This window comes from Podarcis raffonei, chromosome 14, assembly GCF_027172205.1.
Source record: "Podarcis raffonei isolate rPodRaf1 chromosome 14, rPodRaf1.pri, whole genome shotgun sequence".
Lineage (NCBI taxonomy): Eukaryota > Metazoa > Chordata > Lepidosauria > Squamata > Lacertidae > Podarcis > Podarcis raffonei.
Genome location: NC_070615.1, coordinates 36115678 through 36138169, shown reverse-complemented (window position 1 = coordinate 36138169; position 22492 = coordinate 36115678). Strand labels below are relative to the sequence as shown.

Here is a 22492-nt window from a genome sequence, read left to right as displayed (position 1 = left end):
AAAACAATTAAAAACACATCCAATATTTCCATATCTTATCTTTCATTTACTTGTTTCAACGACCTCCTCACACCTCCTAGTTCAGTTAGCTATTTCAGCAAATCCTTTCCATCTTTCTCAGTTTTTGTCCTATAATTTATCTTAACACAATCTAACCTTATTTTTTCCCCTTTGGCCCATTAACAGTCTATTTTTACTTAATTCTTTATAACATTTCTGCTAAAGCCATATAACTTCGTTCCAGCATCCTTCTAACTTTCATTAATTTTACAGTGTTTCTGTAAATAGTCTTTAAATTTTTTCCAATCTTCTTCCACCGACTCTTCTCCCTGGTCTCGGATTCTGCCAGTCATTTCCGCCAGTTCCATGTAGTCCATCAACTTCATCTGCCATTCTTTCCGGGTGGGTAAATCTTGTGTCTTCCAATGCTTTGCGATAAGTATTCTTGCTGCTGTTGTAGCACACATAAAGAAAGTTCTATCCTTCTTTGGCAGAGATGTTTTCATCTGTTGTGTCTCTTGTTATTTATTTTTGAAACTGTTGCTGACCTTTACCTTTGATGGCTGTTTGTTGTTGCCTCCAGACATGGAGTCTAGTTGTGCAAAGATGCGTTTTGTGGAGCTTTGTGCCGTCTGTCTCTCAGGCCGTTGGAGTTTATACGTCCTCTTATTATTGGTTCTGTAAAGTGTTTTTCATTTTGCCTACACAGTACAGAAGAAAGGAGCCTCTGCTTAAATCAAAGCCCATGGTAATAGAATTCCACTTTATTTCCCTTTTGCATAAATATACTTTGCATAAATATAGAAGACACAGACACATGCAAAATAAAAATTGGTACAAATGTATTCTGTAGTGGGATGAATGTATGGTGTGCTTTGATCCTGATCAATGTAGCATCTGGAATGACTGGACTGAATGTCTCCCTTCCCCTTGACCTTTAGAGTGCACCCTTTTAGACAGCATCCCAGATCAGAAGTTCTCAGACTTACGGATTTCCCTACATTTCCCTGTTCTGCCTGGTTCACCAGCTGCAGCCTTTCTTGGACTGAGAGCATTTAGCCTCAGAGATTCATGCTCTAATAATTTCTCAGGTACTGTAATGCACTCTTCATGGGACTTCCCTGGATGATATTCTAGAAGTTGGAGATACTGCAGAATGCAATTTCCAAGTTACTGCACTGTGCAGCAAATGGAGATCATAGCACCGCCTGTCATTGTACTATTGCTCCAACTGCTTCTGAGCTACTAGGTCCAATTCAAGGTGTTAGTACTAGTGTAAAAAGGTACCCCTGCCCGTACGGGCCAGTCGTGTCCGACTCTAGGGTTGTGCACCCATCTCACTTAAGAGGCTGGGGGCCAGCGCTGTCCGCAGACACTTCCGGGTCACGTGGACAGCGTGACAAAGCTGCTCTGGCAAGCCAGCACCAGTGCAGCACACGGAAATGCCGTTTACCTTCCCGCTGTAAAGCGGTACCTATTTATCTACTTGCACTTAGGGGTGCTTTCGAACTGCTACGTGGGCAGGAGCTGGGACTGAAAGACGGGAGCTCAGCCCGCCACGGGGATTCGAACCACCGACCATGCGATCAGCAAGCCCTAGGTGCTGAGGTTTTACCCACAGCGCCACCCGCGTCCCTCAGTACTAGCGTACAAAGCCCCAAATAGCTTGAGACCCAAGAGTGCTTTCACCAGTATCTTCCAACCCTAAATCTGCAGCCTAGGGAAGAGCCTCTTCAGTAGGAGAAGCTAAATACATATTTTTGGGAAACAGTGTTCCCTAATATAATGGTTTAATGCTCAGTCCTTCGTCCCAGGGAACTCTGGGAACTGTAGCTCTCTGATGGAAAATAGGGGGTCTCCTAACAACTTAGCCCCACCCCTCTTAACAAACGGCAGGTCCCAGAGTTCTTTGTAGGAAGCCATGGCCATCAAAGGGATATCATAGTGATTTAAATGTATAGTGCGAATGTGACCGAAGAGTTCTTCTCTGCTTCGCTTTCTGGAAGAGAAGCAGTCCTTGTCATGGAGGACTGGTGTCATGTTTTAAGTTCCAGAGATTAAATATCGTACGTAACTCGTAACAAGCTCATTCTGCTGGCGCTGATCCTAATGTAGCCAAAATGACACCACCCAGACAGAAGGAAGATGTTCAGCAAAATGCCAGAAGTTTACAGAAGCACAAAAATCCTTTTTTAAAAATATTTTTTTATTAGTTTTTAGCTTACAAAATTTTAAAAACATACCACACAAATTATTACACACATATTCTTATTTAGACTTCCTTCAGCTCCTCTGATAATCCTCCGTCATAATCACATCTTCTGCAATTCTTAACATAATATTGCCTTTATATTTCTTAACAGTTCATCTCTCTCTTTCCATTTTTACAATATTTCTTAAATTACTCCTCACAGAACTTCTTGTAAACCTACAAACGTAGTTTGATCATCACAAATACTTTTCAAATACTCTATAAATTTAGTCCAGTCTTTGGTGAACCTCTGGTCCCACCAGTTTCGGATCCTTCCTGTTAGCTTATCCAATTCTGCATAGTCCATTAATTTCATCCTCCATTCTTCCAACGTTGGTAATTCTTCTTGCTTCCATTTTTGGGCCAGTAATATTCTTGCTGCAGTTACCGCGTATAAAAAAAGCTTACAGTCTTTTCTATTTATCTCATTTCCAACAATACCCAAAATAAATGCTTCTGGTTTCTTTATAAATGTATATTTCAGCATTTTTTTCAACTCATTATATATCATCTCCCAGAAGCATTTCACCTTTTTACACTCCCACCACATATGATAGAACGATCCTTTAGGGGGGAAAAACAACGATCCTTTAGGGGGAAAAAACCCTGAAGGGGTGGGTGTCTCTCTCTCACACACACACACATACCCCCACTCCCAGCAAAGAACAGCCCAACCCAATGAAGTCACAGCATGTTTGGTGTAGGGTTACCAGATGCCCCCGGATTTGCAAATCTGTCCCTGGGAAACGTGACAGTGGCAGCCTCAGCAGCCCAGAGCCAGCCTGGTAGTGCAGTTGGCTCTGGCTGGCTTCAGGAGCTGCTCGCTGCTGTGGTGCCTGCCATTTTTCCTCGCTGGAAGTCCCCATATGATGTGTGTGATCTAAACTGCAGCATTTTGTTGCAGGTTCTGTTTCTCATCTTCTCTCTCAGTCCTTGTCTGAATTAGGAAACATCTATCTCCAAAAGGGAATTTACTGATATCTGATCCCGGCCAGCTCCTGAATGCAGGGCGAGTTCAGACTTGACTTGCCTTACGTCCTATTAAAGCAGGCTATTTTGTTGCATCAGTTTTGCTGCCGGGATTCCTATGAATCTACACCCAAGTCTATTGTTCAGGGCTTTCATGCTGGAGTTGGCAGGGGCTATTCTCTCATACGACCTCTGACAATGGAGGTAGAACATAGTCATCCTGGCTAGTAGCCATTCATAGCCTTACTCTCCACAAATTTGTCCAGTCCTCCTTTAAAGCCATCTGAATTGCTGGCCATTGCCTCCTCCGGTGGGTGTGAGTTCCATAGGTTTATTGCGCACTATATGTGAAGAGAGGTACTTCCTTTTATCTCTCCTGAATCTTCCAGTAGCCAAGGTGATGACAGTTTGAGCTAAATGACTTCTAGAATATTTTCCAGCTCTTTTGGCTAAGATCAAGTGTAGTATCTAGAGTATTTTCCAGCTCTAATCCTAGGCTCTTCTTGAGACATGCAACTCTTTGTTTTGTAATTTTGCCCATTTCTTCCATCACAGGAGACAGCAGAACACTTCTTGGAGTAGGTCTCTCTATAAGATGACTGTCTGGTTGTGAATTTGCTTTGCATGATTAACTGAAAGCTCAAATCATTTTCTTCCTCAGAGTCCTGGAAGCTTGTGGTTCCTCCCTTCCGAAGTGAAAGATGGTTCTGCTACGGCAGTTTGGGCTTCTTCTCTGGAAGAATTACATCTTGCAGGTAAGATTACAGAGAGGCGTACAACATGGGCAAGAGGGTGGAAATGGAGAACAGAGATGTGGAGGTCAGACCTCTGCATTCTTGCTGCCAATGTACCTCGCTTTAAGGCCCCATCTGCACTATACAGTACATATATTTAAAGCTGTGACATACCACTTTAAGTAGTTGTGGCTTCCTGGGAAGTCTAGTTTGTTAAGGCTGCTGAGAGTTATTAGGAGATCCCTATTCCCCTCATAGAGTTACAGTTTCCAGAGTACATTGGAAAGAGGGATTGACTGTTAAACCACTTAGGGAATTGTTCGCCATTTTGAACTAACAATAAAATGAAATAATAAAATTTCAACAAGGCATTATTTCAAGAGCAAAGCAAAGCAAATAACCAATGTGAACAGTGGGGAAGGAAAGTGTTTCTTCCTGTGTAGCTCGTACAAGACTTGGGCAATGCAAACATATCTAACTAAGGCGTGTTTGTTTTGCTTCGTATTAAACGTTGATACGTCCCTGCGGGCTGGATTGAAAGATGCTTAATTGAGATTTTGGCCATGGACTGATCCTATTATCCCATGCCAAGGTTAATCTCCTTTAGTCTCTCTCTTATTGCACCTGTCAGGTGTAAATGGATCTTCCATTGCGAATCAAAGAGCCCACTAGGTCATAAGGTGGTGGCCTACAATTGCGTATCCGTGTGTTGGTTGCACAACTCATCTGCCTCATCTGCACTGTATCAGAGGTCAGTTTGCATAGAAGGCTGGTTTTATACCAAGTCCATCTTGACCATCATTCCCCCTTGACCAGGGGACTGGCAAAGCTTCTGAAGGGTTGTGTGCAACCTTCTCAAGCTCTGTGGCTTGAAATCCTTTTCAGTGGAGATGCTCAGGATGGGATATGGAGCCTTCTGCATCAAAGCATGTGCTCTACTCCAGAGCTGTGACTTCTCCCCTAATGATGATTGTACACTACATATGAAACAAAGGTAGCATAAACTAAGGCTTCCCAAACCACAGGCTTTATTCAAGTGGCATCCGTAAAAATGCAATTAAAAACCATACAGCATCTAGCACAATGCATTACAGTTGCTACAACAGGCAGAAAAATTATTCCGTGTTCCGTCAAGACCCTCAGGAATTTTCAAGTGGGGGGAAAAGTTTGGGAGCCACTGGTGTAAACAACAATCTTGTGGCACATTTAACAAAATTAGCGGAGAATAGCTCAAATTACCCAATGCATGAAGCATTTCCCTGCGTTGCTAGTATAAATGCATATGCTTGGGAGAGGGAGAGAAATGTCAACCATAAAGTGTCAAAACCAGGAAGGGCAAAAGTACAAAGGGATATCTCCAAAGGGATAATAAAATATTAACTCATACAAATATTCCCTTCACAAATAATAAAGATATGTAAAAATCAATGTATTCGCCACCTGTGAATTCCATCATTGAGAATAAAGGTTCTATAAAGTCATAGATGAGCCAGACATTTATATATACTAGCGTTACCGAGTGAGTATGTGCCTCAGTTTTTGTATAAGAAATTACGTCATGCCATATGGGGTGGGGGGAGGTTCATTTGAGTTCTGCCATTTAGATACTTTTAGTTTATGAGCGCTCTTGTCAAGGAGGGCAATTTGCCAAACCCTAGAGTACCAACAATCCAGATTATTAAGACTGAAGTTCGACAGTAACAATTATATAATAAGCAATGGCCATTCACAGAAGGCACCTCCAGGGAAGGGTTTAATACTTCAAACAAGTCATTCACCTATTGCAAACAAGTTACTGGCAAACAAGTTTCTTGAACTTACTGGATTTTCCTTGGAAAGGGTAAATTCTGATTCATTGCGGGGGGGGGGGGTGCTACAGGGTGGCATTTTGATGCTGTCAGTGTCATTTGGATGCTGCAAGGGGAGGGGGGAGAATGCTTCATGCACCAATCCCACAATACACAGACATCCTGACATTGGTTAAGTAACTGGCTCAAGTAGTGTGTCCGTGTGATTTATCATGATTCAAGCCACAGGTGAGAGAATTGCATTATGACTGCAGAGGAAAAGTTCCGCTTGATCCCAGCACGTTATGTGAATGTATGGGATTCCTAGCCCACTCTGATAGGTACAAGAAATCCTATGTACACTGCACATTGATAGACCCAGCAAGGAGGAGGAACAGGCAAATGGTTTAAATGCTTTATGAATTTCCTTGGCAATTCATTGCTTAACCATTATCATTTTTGTTTGTTTTTGTTTTGGAGATTGTGGAACTGCCTGTACTTAATGAATAAATGTCTTTCCGAAACATCCACCCATTCCACCCACCTTTTTCATCCAAACCAACCCCACCCCCAGAGCCCCATTTCTTGTAACTTGATCTGCTTGCAAAGTCTTGTGTAGAGTGTAGTAATATATGTAGAGTGTAGTAATACATATGTAAGGCAATTACAAAAGCTGTGGTCGCTCCTGATCGCATGTCTACAGCATTTACGACTGGATTGGCAGCTCTTCTCCATGGGTGAAGATCTAGATGCCTTGGCAAGTTCTATCTGCAGTTGCTGTAAAGGCGCATGAGCAGAGACTGGCTCTCTATGCTTTGTTTGCTAGTTCAAAGGAGGCACGAAATGGCTACATGAGGAGGAGCAAGTCATCCTCACATCTCAGTTTATTAAGCTGAAAAGGTTATTGGTCCCAAAGATGCTACAGTGCTCTTTGGACTTGATCTAGAGGTGATCCCTTGGATACGGTCTTGATCTCACTTGATTACAGGTATGAAAGAGAAATGGCCAAGATGAAAATTCAGTGCCCTGGAATTGCTTTTTAGAAATAGTTCAATAAGTTGGCAAATAATTTACTGCAGAAACAGAAAGTTGTGTCATCGTCATCGTTACTAATATTTTTAATTTAATGAACTTAGTCACTTTTTTTTAATAAAATGTAACTCAAAGTGATTTACAACAAAATAGCACATACAGTAAAAGCAACATAGAACTAAAACACACTTAAAGCTAAAAACACATTCAAATTTATAAAAAAGGAGGCCTAAAACGTCCCACCCACTGAAGGGCACAATAGATAATTAAAGACGAATGCCAACAACAAAGGCCTGGCAGAAAAGAAACATTTTGACCTGGCCCCTAAAGATAGGCAACAATGGTGTCAGATGTGCCTCCCCGGGGAGAGCATTCCATAAGCAGGGAGCCAGCACTTAGAAGGCCTGTTCTCATGTCGGCTGCTAGCAGACAGACCCTTGCTGATGGCTCAGCATGTCAATTCTTAAGTTCTAGCATCAGCAAAGAGTAACTTGCTTGGGGTGCAGCATGGATAGCAACACCTGATCTACACTTGCAGCCGTTTCCCACCCAGGGGAAAGGATTCCATGCCAAGCTAAACACATATACCTGGTTTGTTTTGCAGAAGCGACAGATTTTGGTCACGATCATAGAGATCTGCCTGCCATTGTTGTTTGCTGCCATCCTCATTGCCCTCCGTCACAGAGTACAGGCGGTTGACCACCCGAATGCTACCACCTATCACAGCCTTCCGGTGTCTCAGCTTCCTATCTCCCCTCATTGGCACCCATACAACTTGGAGCTGGCCTATGTTCCTGCTAACAACACGGCTGTGAAGAGCATCGTGGAGACTGTGGCGAAGGCACTGGAAATCAATACCAAAGGTCAGGAACTAGGCAAGGTTGTCTGCATGTGCAAATGTTTGCTCCTCTGTAGCATAATGCCTCTGCTTAGCACAGGAGTGGGGCACCCCTTGGCGTTCTTTCTTAGTCTTTGGCTTTGACTCTGTCTACTGTTGGGCTCCTTACCTTCTGCTCAACTAGTCCCAATGGGTACCAGTTGCCACTGGGTGGGGAAAAGTCTGGAGTTAGCTGGCTCTGCTTGTCACTGGATCTAGCTCCACCAGCTGTTGGACTCTCTGCCTTCCTCCCTACAAAAACCCATAGACACCAGTCACCACTTCTTGAATGAAACACCTTGCCACTCCTGTTCCCCACCCCCACCTCGCACACTCATTGTGTATGTTTCGTTTTCCTTGCAGTTCGAGGCTTCCCTTCTGAGAAAGCCTTTGAAGACTACATCAGGTTTGACAACCGCTCTGGCAATGTTCTGGCTGGCATTGTCTTCGAACACCTCTTAGCTCACAGTCAAGAGCCCCTGCCACTGCAGGTAAGGAGTTACGGGGGCAGGTTTCACCCAGAGTTCCTCAAATTGATGAAGCAGGGGTGGGGGACTTTTGTGGGCATGTGTGGCTGGGAGCCATCTTGGAAAATTTAACTTGGCCAGTGAGTGGCAGCTATTGTTGTTGTTTAGTCATTTAGTCATGTCCGACTCTTCGTGACCCCATGGACCAGAGCACGCCAGGCACTTCTGTCTTCCACTGCCTCCCGCAGTTTGGTCAAACTCATGCTGGTAGCTTCAAGAACACTATCCAACCATCTTGTCCTCTGTCGTCCCCTTCTCCTTGTTCCCTCCATCTTTCCCAACATCAGGGTCTTTTCCAGGGAGTCTTCTCTTCTCATGAGGTGGCCAAAGTATTGGAGCCTCAGCTTCACGATCTGTCCTTCCAGTGAGCACTCAGGGCTGATTTCCTTAAGGATGGATAGGTTTGTTCTTCTTGCAGTCCATGGGACTCTCAAGAGTCTCCTCCAGCACCATAATTCAAAAGCATCAATTCTTCGGCAATCAGCCTTCTTTATGGTCCAGCTCTCACTTCCATACATCACTACTGGGAAAACCATAGCTTTTACTATACGGACCTTTGTTGGCAAGGTGAAGTCTCTACTTTTTAAGATGCTGTATAGGTTTGTCATTGCTTTGAGTGGCAGCTATTAATGCACAGTTAATTAGCAGGTGCTTCCAGACAGCCTGTTATAGTGAGCATTCATTTTGCTTTGTTGCAGGGAGGTTAGACGATGTTGGCTATTTATAGTGGTACCTTGGTTGTCGAACTTACCGTATTTTTCGCTCTATAACACGCACCCGACCATAACACACACGTAGTTTTTAGAGGAGGAAAATCCGTAGGCATGCCACCCGTAGGCATTCCCTCCATAACACGCACAGACATTTCCCCTTACTTTCTAGGAGGAAAAAAGTGAGTGTTATGGTGCAAAAAATACGGTAATTCATTCCGGGAGTCTGTTCAACTCCCAAAACCATTTGAAAACCAAGGCACAACTCCTGATTGGCTGCAGGAGCTTCCTGCACTCAAATAGAAGCTGCGTCAGACGTTCAGCTTCTGAAAAACGTTCGAAAACCAGAACACTTACTTCCAGGTTTGCGGCGTTCAGGAGCCGTTTGTTCAGCGACTAAGCCATTCGGGAACCAAGGTTCTACTTGCTATGAGTAATCATTTTGATTTGTTTGCTGGGAGATTAGCTTTTGCCAGTTTTTCTATATTGTTATGTGGGTTTTTAAAATTTTAATTCCTCTTGCAGGTGAGTTACCGCCTGCGTTTCAAATACAGCCCTAGGAATGCCCCTCGGAGTGAGCAGACAGGCCTGAACCCTAACCTGGACCGTGATTGGCACACCAGCTACCTCTTCCCGCTGTTCCAGTTACCAGGACCCAGAGAACCCAAATTGCACGATGGAGGGACACCAGGTGAGTAATCTCTGGGCTGGGAGTTCATGGGGAAAGTTAACCACATGGGCATCAGGGCACAGGAACAGAGGAAGCTGCCTTAGACCAGGTCAGACTCTTTGAGCACCATAGATTAGCACAGCCTCCCCCTGACTGGCAGTAGCTCAGGAGAGTCTCAGGCAGAGGCTTCTCATATTCCATGCCGCCCAGTACATTTTAAACCAGAGATGACAAGTATGAAACCTGGGACGTCTTGTGTGCAAAGAAAGTTATCTGTGACATGAACGATGGTCCCTCCTCAAAGGGATCTACCAGGCTGATTTTTGGTGTGTGAGTATGTATTCTGTTCTGCGGTTTTTATTGAAGAAGTTGTTATTTTAGGTTCTTGCATCTGAGGCCATTTAGGACCTTGCATGCTAATACTTTATTTTTTTAATTATTAAAAATTATAACAAGACATATTATCCAAAAACATATATATCATCCTTGTTTATTCCTCCATTTTTCCTCCCTCCCCCCCCCACAAAACCCACCCACTATTTTTAAAAATGGAATTTGCATTCAGCTGTCATAGCTGATGTATGATCTTCCTAGAACAAATTGTGCTGTTAACTTAATGAACTGTGTGGCTATAGATGTGGGTGAGGGCTCCCCTCATCAGATGGCAAGCAAGGCTTTTTGGGTAAATACACAATCTATAAATGACTGTTTTTTTCCAAAGCAACTAGAAACTGCTTAAAAGCAGGCCCACTCTGCATTGCACACACACAGCCACGCTGCTCCACGAAGCCTCTGGTGGCAGGCACCGGCACAAAACTAGGGCATCGCTGGCCAGCACAGGCTGTGAGAAGAAGCAGGAGGTCTCTTTCCAGCTGCCTGCTTGTTTATCATTTAAAGGACAAGCTGTGTGCATCGCCTGCCTCTCTCTCGAACCCACTTTCATTGTCTCCTTGGCTCACTTACGCTGGAGGAGTGAGCGGTGGAATGCATTTAATTAGCAGCTTAACAAATGGCTGCAGTTGCAGAGAGTTGGCAGAACTGCCGGCACCTAGGCTTGGCATGTTTCCGTGTTAGTCATCTCCTAATTGGAACAGGGTTGGTGAAATTCTTCTGCTGCAAAGACACGATGACATTAGGCGGCTAATATGCACATCTTAGGTCTAGCTGCAAACTGCATGGATATGTCATTTCAACAATAGAAGGGAATTTATGGGGGTGGTAGGATAGGGGGCTTGGAAAGAAAATACAGAGATGATGATGATGGTGATATTGATTTATACCCTGCCCTTTTCCCTGGCATGGATTCAAGGCAGCTTACAGATAATATCTCTGCTGTGATTCTAACTTGTAGGAATTTAGGTTTCCAAGAAGTTTAAGGATCCCAGAGAGCACACTGCAGCTTTTGATCACACTCACATGATACGTTTAAAGCACATTTAACACCCAAGGCTTCCCCAGACAAACCCTGGAAACTGTAGTTTGTTGAGGGTGCTGGGAATTGCAGCTCTGGGATGAGTAAACTACAGTTCCCAGGATTCTTTGGGGGAAGCTATGCACTTTAAATGTGTGTTAAATGTGCTTTAAATGCATTGGTGTGGATGTGACCTTTTAAGTCTCATGTCCGCATGTATGTATGCATTTGCAGAATTATTTATATACCACCAATAGTATAAACTGTTGAGGTGATGTAAATGGTGAGACATTACTTTGTTGTTGTAATAAAATACTAGGTTGGCGATTGAGTATGTAATTATAATGGTGAGTAGAGATCATAGAGAGTGCTGGAACTAATAGGCCTTAAACTGTGGGAGCGGCTAGGAGAGGCCTGTAATTCCACACTGAACTTCAGTAACTGACATAAGAAGTTATGCACATGTTTGCCATGTGAGATGTATTTGCTTGATTTACAGGCTTTGTTTGGGCTGAAGCCTTGTTGCTTGTTTTAAATAAATTCCCATATTTTGTTAGAGTCCGAACATCCTACTATAACTTAGCCTTCCTTGTTGATTACTAACAATAATTGCACTATCTTGCCTGCAGGATTGTAGTGTAAGACATGTGAAGCAAAGGCAAGAGGAAGGGAATGGAGATAGCCCCACATTTAAAATAAGTCAGTTAATTAGACAGGGCATGGGAGCCTGGTCATTTTTTGAGAGGCGCTGACCTCCCTGTAACCTGTTTATTCAGCACTCATCCTGATTTGCTTACACGAAGTTTATGCAGGGATTAGATTATATCTCATTTTTATTGAGCATTCATTTTGATTTGTTTATGGAGCAGTTCTGTATTGTAAGAACATAATAAGAGCTGGCTAGGTCAAGCCAATGGCCTATCTAGTCTAGCACCCCCTTCTCCCAGATGCCTGTGGGAAACCATCAGGCAGGACCCAAGCACTATGATACCATTCTAAACAGCCTTGGCTTCCCCCAGAGAATTCTGGGAACTGTAATTTGTTTAGGATGATGAGTAGGGCCAGCCCAGGATGTTTTGCTGCTTGAGGCAAAAAAGAAAATGGCGCCGCCTCCTTCCCCTCCTTCTCGGCCTGAGGTCACTGCAGGAGACCGGGGAAAATTTGGTGTGCACACTTTTCTCTAGTAAAACTTCCTCAGCTACAGCTTTAGCTTCTACTGGATTTGTTGTTTGGCATCAGGCTTATCTTGTGCAAACTCTAAAAATCATATGAACTCTATGCTAACACACTTAAGCAAGCAAGTGTGGTCAAATGCTCTCATCAACACTCGAAGAGTGAATCAAAGCATAGCAAGATTACTTGGAGGCACATACCTCAGGGAGTTATTTGGCAAATTGTGATGAGAATGAATAGCAAGCAAAGTTTACTGTACCGGATGTAGAGTACAAAACTTTCAAAAGAAGGCAGAAAGTAGGGGGGGAACCTAACGATGGGACAGCACCCATAGTCCTAGATGAACTTTCTCCAAGAGATAAGTTTAGGGTAAGTTCATTTATCCCTGTCATGGATGCTCTTGAAGCCAATCTAGGCAGAAGAGCAACAGTGAATAGGAGTGTGGCTGGCAATTTTTCATTTTTGTTGAAACTGCAAGCAACCAAGGAACAGATTCACAATGGCATTGAGATGTTGGTGCAAGAGTATCCAAAGATGACCTTTTGCACTCCCACCTGTACAGGCTCATGCTGAAAAGCCACCAAGATATATATCAAATAATATTTCAGGAGAAAATTTGGACTACTTTTCCAAATGTGGAAGCAATTTTCAGATTGTTCTTGTATTTAATGGTTACAAACAGAATGGTTGTCTGATCTAAGCATTCTACTGCCTAGAAAATGATAAACTGTGACTTCCTGATTTTAATGATATAATGGAGAAGTTTGCGTCAAAAAGAGCTCGAAGGAAACTGTTCTGACTTTGTATATAGTGAAATGTTATAGTATAGGTATGATTCCCCTATGAATGTTCTGTGTGAATGTCTTCATTAATTCCATACTTCTGTAAAATTATTAAAGGTTATAAATGTGTAAACAATTTAATCAATGCCAAAAATTCAGCAATGTTCTACTTCCATTGAGCAGATAAAGAAGAGGACGAGGTTTTATTTCTCATGATCAGGAGACCTCCTAGCCCTGGGCCTGCAGCTGTTTTAATCCAGGCCTGGAGGGGGGCAGAAAGGAGGCTAGAGAGGAACAGGCAGGGGGAGGAAGAGGAGGAGGAGGAGGAATGCGGGAGGCAGCAAGCAGTGCCTTCCTGAGGGCCCAGACTTGCCCCCCGCGGCTGTCCCCAGCCTGCCACCTGAGGTGACTGCACCACTGAGCAGTGATGAGAGATGTTAAGAGACCCCTATTCCCCTCACTGAGTTACTACAGTTCCCAGATTTCACAGTGAAGAGGGATTGGCTGTAGAACCACTCTGGGGTCTCTTAAGGACTCTCAGCACCCCTAACAAGTTGTGGTTCCCAGAATTATTGGGGGTTGGGGGTTGGAGGGAAGAGCCATGACTGTTTAAAGTGGTATGATAGTGATTTGTGGTGTGAATGTGGCCTCAGTATCAGAGAACTTCTGTGATGTCCTTTCTGACCCCCTCCTCTTGCTTCCGTAGGGTATTACCGAGAAGGCTTCCTGGCAGTGCAGCATGCTGTGGACATGGCAATCCTGCAGTCCCACACCAACACTTCTGCGGAAAGTCTGCTGGAAAGGTTCATGGTGGTCATTCGCCGTTTTCCCTACCCACCCTACGTCAACGACCTCTTTGTGCTGGCCATTCAGAACCAGCTTCCCCTGCTGCTCATGCTGAGCTTCACCTATACCTCGCTCAACATAGTCCGTGCTGTGGTGCATGAGAAAGAGAAGAAGCTGAAGGTAATGCAGTGATAAGTGCTTCTGACAGTCCAGGCTAGGCAGCAAGTCTATCTGTGTGGATTTCTGCATCTGCCGGGTATATAACTGAATTTGCAGTTGCACCAAACACCTATTGACTTTGGGACTCTAATCCCAGAATTTATTACTCCTGGAGAATCATAGGGTTGGTTCCAGCTAGGTCCTATTCAGAGTAAACCCACTGGACCTGAGTTAGTCGTGTTAATTTCAGTGTGTGTACTCTGAGTAGAACTGAGCTGGATACCACCCTTGGCTTCCATCCATTTTTTGGAAAGAGATTGAGGTTCCATCTGCACTATACATTTAAAGCAGTCATATTTCACATAAAAAGGCAGGTAGCTGCTCGCTTCTTGCTTGCATATGTTTTGGAAACAGTAAGTGATCGTACAGCGAGTAGGAAAACTGAAGAGCAATCTATATTGACCAATCTTTTGCATGGAACTGAAGGGGTATGGCTGGTTTTGAAAGATTAGAAAAGACAAACTCGGGCAGAAGAATGTGTCCAGTGTTTGCTGATTGCCCTTATCTGTTGAAAAGAACTGTAAACGTTCATAAGTGCTCCTGGCTATGGGATTCAAGGGATGAATAATGTTGGGAAGGAGTCAATGTTAGAAGAACCCAATGCTGAATTTTTGCATCCGCAGGAGTACATGCGAATGATGGGCCTCAGTAACTGGCTGCACTGGAGTGCCTGGTTCCTCATGTTCTTCCTCTTCCTCTTGGTCTCCAACTTCTTTGTCACCATCCTCTTCTGCGTAAAGGTGAGCATCTCCCATCTGGCGTTGAAACTTAACACATACACATCAGGGTTGGCAGCACACTCTCCCTTCCATCTGCAAGGTTTCTTCAGTCTGTATGTTGCTGCTGAGTTCTGAGTAGATAACGGGACTAACCGCAGGGTATTGATTTTTGCAGGTGAGCAAACAGGGAGCGGTGCTCACAAATAGTGACCCCACTCTGGTGTTTACCTTCTTGACAGTCTTCTCCATCGCATCCATCTCCTTCAGCTTCATGGTCAGCACCTTCTTCTCCAAAGGTAAGCAAAGTGACCTTGGCTGTTTGTCCGTCAGGATGAAAGAGTGACTGATTTGCACAACCACTTCTTTCAGGCTGGCAGAATCTGCTGGCTGCTGCTTAGCCCACGTTTGAAAAGTTTGTTGCCTTTCAGGCCCTGCTTTTGGTCAGTGGAAGGCAGAAAGTAGATCCAGATCTGCTGGCAGATCCCTTTGTGCCTCGAAGCAGATAAACATGGGTGCCTGGAGGAGATTGGGAAATATTCCAAGAATGGCAGCAAGAAAATGGACCTCACTAATGAAGCCCTACCCAATAAAGATCACATTCATATTATGTTAATGGATGCTAAGCTCACAATTTCACATTACTAGAAAGCGGATAATGAAATTTCTGTTGATAAATGGTATGACAGATGCTGGATTATTGCCCTGTTAGAGAAGGTTCCCAATAATATAAGAACCATGAAAGGCAAATCAAACCCTATGAACCACAGTGCAGTCTGGGCACCCTTTTTATTTTGTGTACATCAACATCTGATACTGGGAGACATCCACCATCCTGGCAGAAAACAATTTGATTGACCTTGGTTGACTCTTTTGTCCAGTTAGCAAGACAGGGAAAGTCTAATGTCAGTTTATTTGTTGTGCCGGCAAAGGCATGCAAATTGTTATCAGCTGTAATGTGTAATAATCTCACCTGTGGTTTTTTTTGTCCCATTTCCTGTTGGTTTTTATGGTTTTCAGCTATTTGATTTGCATTTTATAGCTTGGCTGTGATTTCTTTTTCTTACCTCAGTGTCTAAAGATAATAAGTAGTTTTGAAAGGAAAGAAGAAGGAAATGACTGCTCTCCCTGCAAATTATACTAGTCATAGCTGTCAACGTTTCCCTTTTTTAAAGGGAAATTCCCTTATTCCGAATAGGATTCTTCGCAAGAAAAGGGAAAAGTGGACAGCTATGACACTAGTGAGATGAAGTAAGCTAAGGCGATGGGAAAGAGAGGGTGGCCAGCCATGGATTTTTGCTTGGAAGGGCTTTGAGTTCAGTTCAGTTCTGGTACTCAAAATTCTGGGGCTCACATGATGGTTCCTTTCTTGGCCCAAGGTTGTGGGGAGGAACGGAAGCACATGCTCATCCCTTGTTTGTTTTTAGCCCAACGATAGGATGTCCTCTTGCAATCCACAGAGAGTCGGCCACAAGCTTAATCTCACTTATCTGTAGGCAATCCGAAATGAATCCTGTAGGACTTATTTCTGAGCAGATATGGGTAGGACTGTGCTCTTAAGTTGCAGAGGCAGTTAACTCCTGTTTATTCAGCCCCCTGGTGCGGCATTCCACAGCTTTATTGCTTCCAAGTTGAAAGTACAAGAAGCCATGTTTTGTTTTGTTTTGTTTTGCATTTGGCCTGGCAATTTCCCCCTCCTAGTTTCCCAGGGTGATCATAAGGCCAGGAAGCTGGTGGCGCTTTGTCTTGTCATATTCTGGATTTGAAATGTTAATTATGAGGTTATGCAGGAGCATCAGTGATGTGTATGATAGCTGATAACAGACGAGCAGCTGGGTGGAAATTCCCCAGGGGTGTGGACTGCCTCTTTGCAAACCTAAAAACACATGCCTTTTTCTTCTACTACTTTGGCCCGCTCAAGATACAGGATTGTCCCAGGCAGGGAAGTAGGTTGGGTTACCCATTGCATGTAACTTAGCCATGGTTCCTATGGCAGCTCGATTTGTAGTCGATAGTGCTTGTTGCCACTGGGACTGCAAAATCTTCCCCTGCTCTTTTGTGAAGATCAAGTTGCTATTTCAAGCATCAGAGCAGCTCAGGACTTTTTTTCTAGTTTTTTTTTCCTTTTCAAAACTAACTGTTGTGTCCCTTGATGCCTTTTTGCTTCCCCACCACCACATATTGGGATAGAAGTGAATGAATGAACTGGGAGGTCTCAATAATATCCATGCACGTATAGTATTTGCTACTGTACTGCTGAATAGTAGGCTCAGCTTTCTCCCCCTAAATAAAGCATAAGAAAGGAGCCCTGTAGGTCAGACCAAAGGCTTAGCTAGTCCAGTACAGTATTCTGTTTCCCACAGTAGCTGATAACACCAAATTTCCCTCCATTGCAACATAATGCATCCCCACTCCTGCAGTGTGCCAAAAAACAGGGTGTGGAATGGCCCCTGAGATGATGGCATTGCTAGATTTGAGCATTGCAAAGTATGCTGGATTTAACTTATATGGTTTTTTTAATTGACTATTGTATTTTAATATTTTGTTGGAAGCCACCCAGAGTAGCTGGGGAAACCCAGCCAGATGGGTGGGGTATAAATAATAAATAATTTATTATAAATTATATTATTAATAAATAAGAAATGATGATGATGAAGTGGGGTGCATGGGTGGAGAATACCAAGGAAGAGGAGCTGTACATGGCTTCCTTTCAGACGAATTCGTAAGTGCTGCCCTGGGAACCACCGCTAGTCCCTGGTGTGTTTTCAACTAGTCCCAAGACCTCGGTTATCATCACACAGGAAGGTGCCAAAGAGCAAGAGGTTTCTTTGACTCAGCCACAGCATTCCAAAGAGGCAAGCCACCTTTCCACTTTCAAAACTGAAATGAAATGTTGCTAGCCTCTTTCAGCATTTGAAGCAGCTACCTGTGGAAACATCTGAGGGCTTTGAGCTTTGTTCTCCCTCCCCCTCCCCCATGGCATGCTTATGGTATTAATTGGATCACAGCTTTAAAGCACAAGTTGTAAGGGGAGGAGATGCAATTATATGTAGGGAGTGAGAAAACCAGAACTTTCAGCACAACAAATTTTATTGTAATGCTCTAAGCCAACCCTGGGATAGTATGCCTCGCTTTAATGCGGTGCTGGGGACTTCTAGCCCATGAGCCTAATTAGGCCTGACGAGGCTCCTGATTTGGTAGGTGTCCTTTTTCTGAGTGCACCCAGTCCCTGCTAAATCAGGATTTGCACCCGGTACCTGGAAATCCCACTGGAATCAGCTGCAAATGCAGCTAGTCCCTGTTGAAGGTGCCAGCAGCAACACCCCACCCCACCTTTGGCAGTTTAATGGATTGCAATGTTTACATGTCAAAAGCAACTCCAGGAATTTGAGGCCTAAGCATTGACTATGTTAGGAACAGATTGCAGAGTGAAAAACAGCCAGGTCTAGTGTGTCACTGCAACAGTAAAACTTGAAAATCTTGCTTGCCCCTGGTTTTCAGAGTTGCACCTGTAATTCACTCTCTGGAAGAGGCAGGATGTGACTAAGCACAGTGAACAAGTTTGTCGCTGTGGGAATGCAGACGCAGACCCTTGTCCAGCCCACCCATGCAACAGTTTTTCATTTTGATGCTTTTTATACTGAAACCTTCCAGCCAAGCAGACAGTAATTCATTTGAGGTTTACAAGTTTAATGTACCTGTCGTTGTGCATTAACAACACTTTCTTCTTAGTAGAAAACACTGCACATCAAATCACAAAAGCCATGCCATTTTTAATTGCGCTTTGTTCGTTTATAACAGATGAAAAAGTTAACAAATAAAAACATTGTTATTTATTATATAAACAGTGATATAATGTGTGTCAAGCATGCAGTTTCCCTGCATATGGAGTGTGAGTATGTCAAGGAGAAGAGTTTGAGCCTGACCTTCTCCTTGATGTGCTAGCTTTCCAAATGCAGAGAGTTGTGTGTATGTGTGTTTTAACTTGGCGGAGTGTTCAGCTCATGTTCAGACTGCCCCACCTGCAGTCTGAAGTGATACACTCCTGGAAAGGTTTTATAGACACCATATATACATATTTCTTTTTTAAAAAAGAAAAAGATTTAGACATACAGTATAAGTCTGGCGGGACGCGGGTGGCGCTGTGGGTTAAACCACAGAGCCTAGGACTTGCTGATCAGAAGGTTGGCGGTTCGAATCCCCGTGACGGGGTGAGCTCCCGTTGCTCAGTCCCAGCTCCTGCCCACCTAGCAGTTCGAAAGCACGTCAAAGTGCAAGTAGATAAATAGGTACCGCTCCGGCGGGAAGGTAAATGGCGTTTCCATGCGCTGCTCTGGTTTGCCAGAAGCGGCTTAGTCATGCTGGCCACATGACCTGGAAGCTGTACGCCAGCTCCCTCGGCCAATAAAGCGAGATGAGCGCCACAACCCCAGAGTCAGTCACGACTGGACCTAATGGTCAGGGGTCCCTTTACCTTTACTTTATAAGTCTGGCGCAGGGAGTTGGAACCACATATAGGAGTAATGAGCATGCTCAGTGTACACAGAATGCTGACTGACTGTTTTGGGGAAACAGGGAAGGAAAAGGAGACTGCAATGGAGTGTCCAGGAAAAGGGCATTATCTTGCTGGGGTCCTGAGCAGGAGCACTCCATGCTGCAAACCATTTTTGCAGGTCCCATTTCATATTGCTTTTTTCTCCACAGTTTCTGCCACAGTTTAAGGAGCCTAGGAAAAAAGGTGTAAGGACTGCATGACCCTCTTTTGCCCCTCCCTTCATACACTGGCTTTGATGTCGCGAGTTGGGTTTCCACGAAACAAAGAGTCCCTGTTGAATTTGTTAGTGCACATGAATCTTTGTCGTTGTTTTCTCTGAATATTGTCTCTCTTGTTTGCATTCCCAGCAAACGTGGCGGCAGCTGCTGGGGGCTTCCTCTACTTCTTCTCCTACATTCCATACTTCTTCATCTCCCCACGCTACGACACGATGACACACAACCAGAAGCTTTCGTCGTGCCTCATTTCCAACGTTGCCATGGCTATGGGAGCGCAGTTGATCGGCATGTTCGAAGGGAAAGGTGAGTTGGCCAGGAAGCTCCTGGCCAGGTGAGAATCCCGCCCTCTTGGTTGGCTGCCAGTTTTTGTGGATGCAAATCCTCCTCTGGCAGAAACCGCCGAGCTGCTTTTGCTCTTTGTGCACGTGCAGGAAGGCACAGAGCCCATTGTTAAACTATGGAACTCTGTCACACAGGAGGCAATGATGGCTGCCAACTTGGGTGGTTTTTTAAAAAGATTGGACTAGTTCATGGAGGATAAGACTATAGATGGCTACTAGCCATGGTGGCAGTGCTCTGACAGTAGGCCTGGGCAATCTATCAATATATCACCTAGGATTGGTACAAGGAGTAGACCATGATGTCAGTTCACTCAGTGGTATATTGCTGGTGAAACCACCACCACTTCCGAGTCCCGCCGCTAGCTACAGTGGTACCTCGGGTTAAGAACTTAATTCATTCTGGAGGTCCGTTCTTAACCTGAAACTGTTCTTAACCTGAGGTACCACTTTAGCTAATGGGCCCCTGCTGCCATCGCACGATTTCTGTTCTCATCCTGAAGCAAAATTCTTAACCCGAGGTACTATTTCTGGGTTAGCGGAGTCTGTAACCTGAAGGGCCTGTAACGTGAAGCATCTGTAACCTGAGGTACCACTGTACTTCCTCCAGCAAGCGTTGCCATCGCACTCTGCCCTCATACTGTGCAGGGGGAGAAAAAGCTTCATCGGCGAGGCACCGATAACAGCTTGTTCCTCTGCATCTTTTAACTGCTTGGCTGAGGAGTGTGTGGTTGCTGCTCCCCTCAGCTTAGCAGTTAAAGGATCCCCCAGTCCAGTGCTGGTTCCTGCGCAAGCGGGGGTGGGGGAAGCACCAGGGATGACTCAGCTGGGGATGGGGAGCCCTCCCCATCACTGGCAGAGCTGCCCAAAGGAGCCCCGCTGCTCTCCCTACTCATCCGTGAGCGGGGAGAGCACCGGGGATGACTGAGCTGGGGATTGGGAGCCTTCCCGTGCCCCAGGTGAGCTGTACAAACAAGCTGCCTTGTCCCAGCCCGCTAGGCGCTGGGATGAACCCTCCTCAGCTCCCGCGGTGAGAGCTGCAGCAATTTCTTTCCTTTTTTTCTTTTTTCTTTTGAAAATCTTTAATAATTTTCACATAGACAAATATACATAACATATAGTACAAAAGACGATACAAATGAATAAAAACAATAAAGTAAGGAAAGTTAGAAAAACGAACATAAGCAAATACAATATATTACACTTTCATAACAAATTAAAATATGTAACTTCCAATAATTCTCATTATACTACTTACGTTATCTGTATTCCTTGCACAGATTCGCATTATTTTATTTTGTATATAGATATATAATCCACTATTACATTTTGAACAATTCTTGGTTATCAGTATCACTCTATTTCTGCAAGTTCGTACAGTACATTTTCAAGTATTCTTTATATATTTTCCATTCCCTAAATACCTTTTGGTTTGACATTCCTCTTAAGTTTTCCAGTCAGTTTTGCTAGTTGCTGAGGCCAATGCAGCTTGTTTTTGAACATCGCCAGACCGCGATGTTTGGTTGATGATATACTGTGATGCTGAAAGGCTGATATCGGCCAGCCCTACTCCGCCATAGGCAATTCTTCTGAATGCCAGTTGCTGGAAACCACAGGAAAGGAAAGTGCTCTTGTGCTCAGGTTCCCACAGACATCTGGTTGGCCGCTGCAAGAACAGAATGCTGGACTAGATGGGCCATTAGGCTGATCCATCAGGCTCTTCTTATATCTTTATGGCATGGCATGGGTTGCAGCAACCAGTGTGGTGTAGTGGTTAGAACGCTGGCCCAGGACCCTGGGAAACTGGGGTTTGAATCCCCACTAAGCTATGTAGCTCACTGGGTGTCCCCTTGGAGCAGTAACCTTGATCCTTGGAGGAAAGTTGGAATTTAATTGTATTAATGCAGATTGTACCATAACAGAATGGCAGGAAATGTTGATTGTTTGCTGCGTTGGTCGGGATTAGCTCCAAAAAGAGGGTGGTGAGATTAGTAATCTGTGAAAGAATGTATTCACCCACGGTGTGAATTGCCTAACTATCATCAGGAGACAGGCAGCCATAGGTTTGTCCTGGGCTGGGCTCTGTATCTGTTGCTGTATCTCTTGCAAGTAGGAGTCAGTGTGAGACCAACTCACATGACTTACCAGCTGGTTATTGAGCAACTGGTAAATGTTTGTTCAGCTGCAATACTCTTGTTGTTCCAGCTCTGGCTGGAATTAAAAGCGGGCTGAATATTTCTTCAATTTTTCTTTCTTTCTCCTGGAAAAAAACACAAACAAAAGTGCAGCATATAATAATAATAATAATAATAATAATAATAATAATAATAATATTAATAATAATAATAATAATAATTAATAATAGTAAATTTTTATTTATATCCTGCCCTCCCCAGCCGAAGCCGGGCTCAGAGCGGCTAACAACAGTAAAAATAACACAGTTTACACAGTTACAGTTTACACAGTTAAAATCACAATCAGTTAACTGAAATACATTCTAAAATCAATTCATTCTAAAATCAATTCAAAATCAAATTAATGGCAACCATTGGGCTAGAGTGGGCTAAAATATTTTTTATTTATAAGCGTATTCTGTGTACATTGTTGTTGTTGTTTAGTCGTTTAGTCGTGTCCGACTCTTTGTGCCCCATAGACCAGAGCACGCCAGGCACTTCTGTCTTCCACTGCCTCCCGCAGTTTACTGCCTCACATGGTGCTCTGCAAAGAACAGGTTTGA

General features: G+C 44.0%; 1 protein-coding gene across 1 annotated transcript in view; it reads left to right on the top strand.

Annotated features, from left to right (window-relative positions):
• ABCA3 (ATP binding cassette subfamily A member 3) overlaps window positions 1-22492 on the top strand; it is a 69455-nt gene that overhangs the window by 19551 nt on the left and 27412 nt on the right. The window contains exons 2-9 of the mRNA XM_053364148.1: window positions 3882-3975; window positions 7378-7636; window positions 8014-8141; window positions 9413-9578; window positions 13630-13889; window positions 14552-14668; window positions 14823-14943; window positions 19547-19720. Of these exons, the coding sequence (XP_053220123.1) occupies window positions 3922-3975; window positions 7378-7636; window positions 8014-8141; window positions 9413-9578; window positions 13630-13889; window positions 14552-14668; window positions 14823-14943; window positions 19547-19720 (1279 nt within the window). The 5' untranslated portion in view covers window positions 3882-3921. The remainder of the gene's footprint in view (window positions 1-3881; window positions 3976-7377; window positions 7637-8013; window positions 8142-9412; window positions 9579-13629; window positions 13890-14551; window positions 14669-14822; window positions 14944-19546; window positions 19721-22492) is intronic.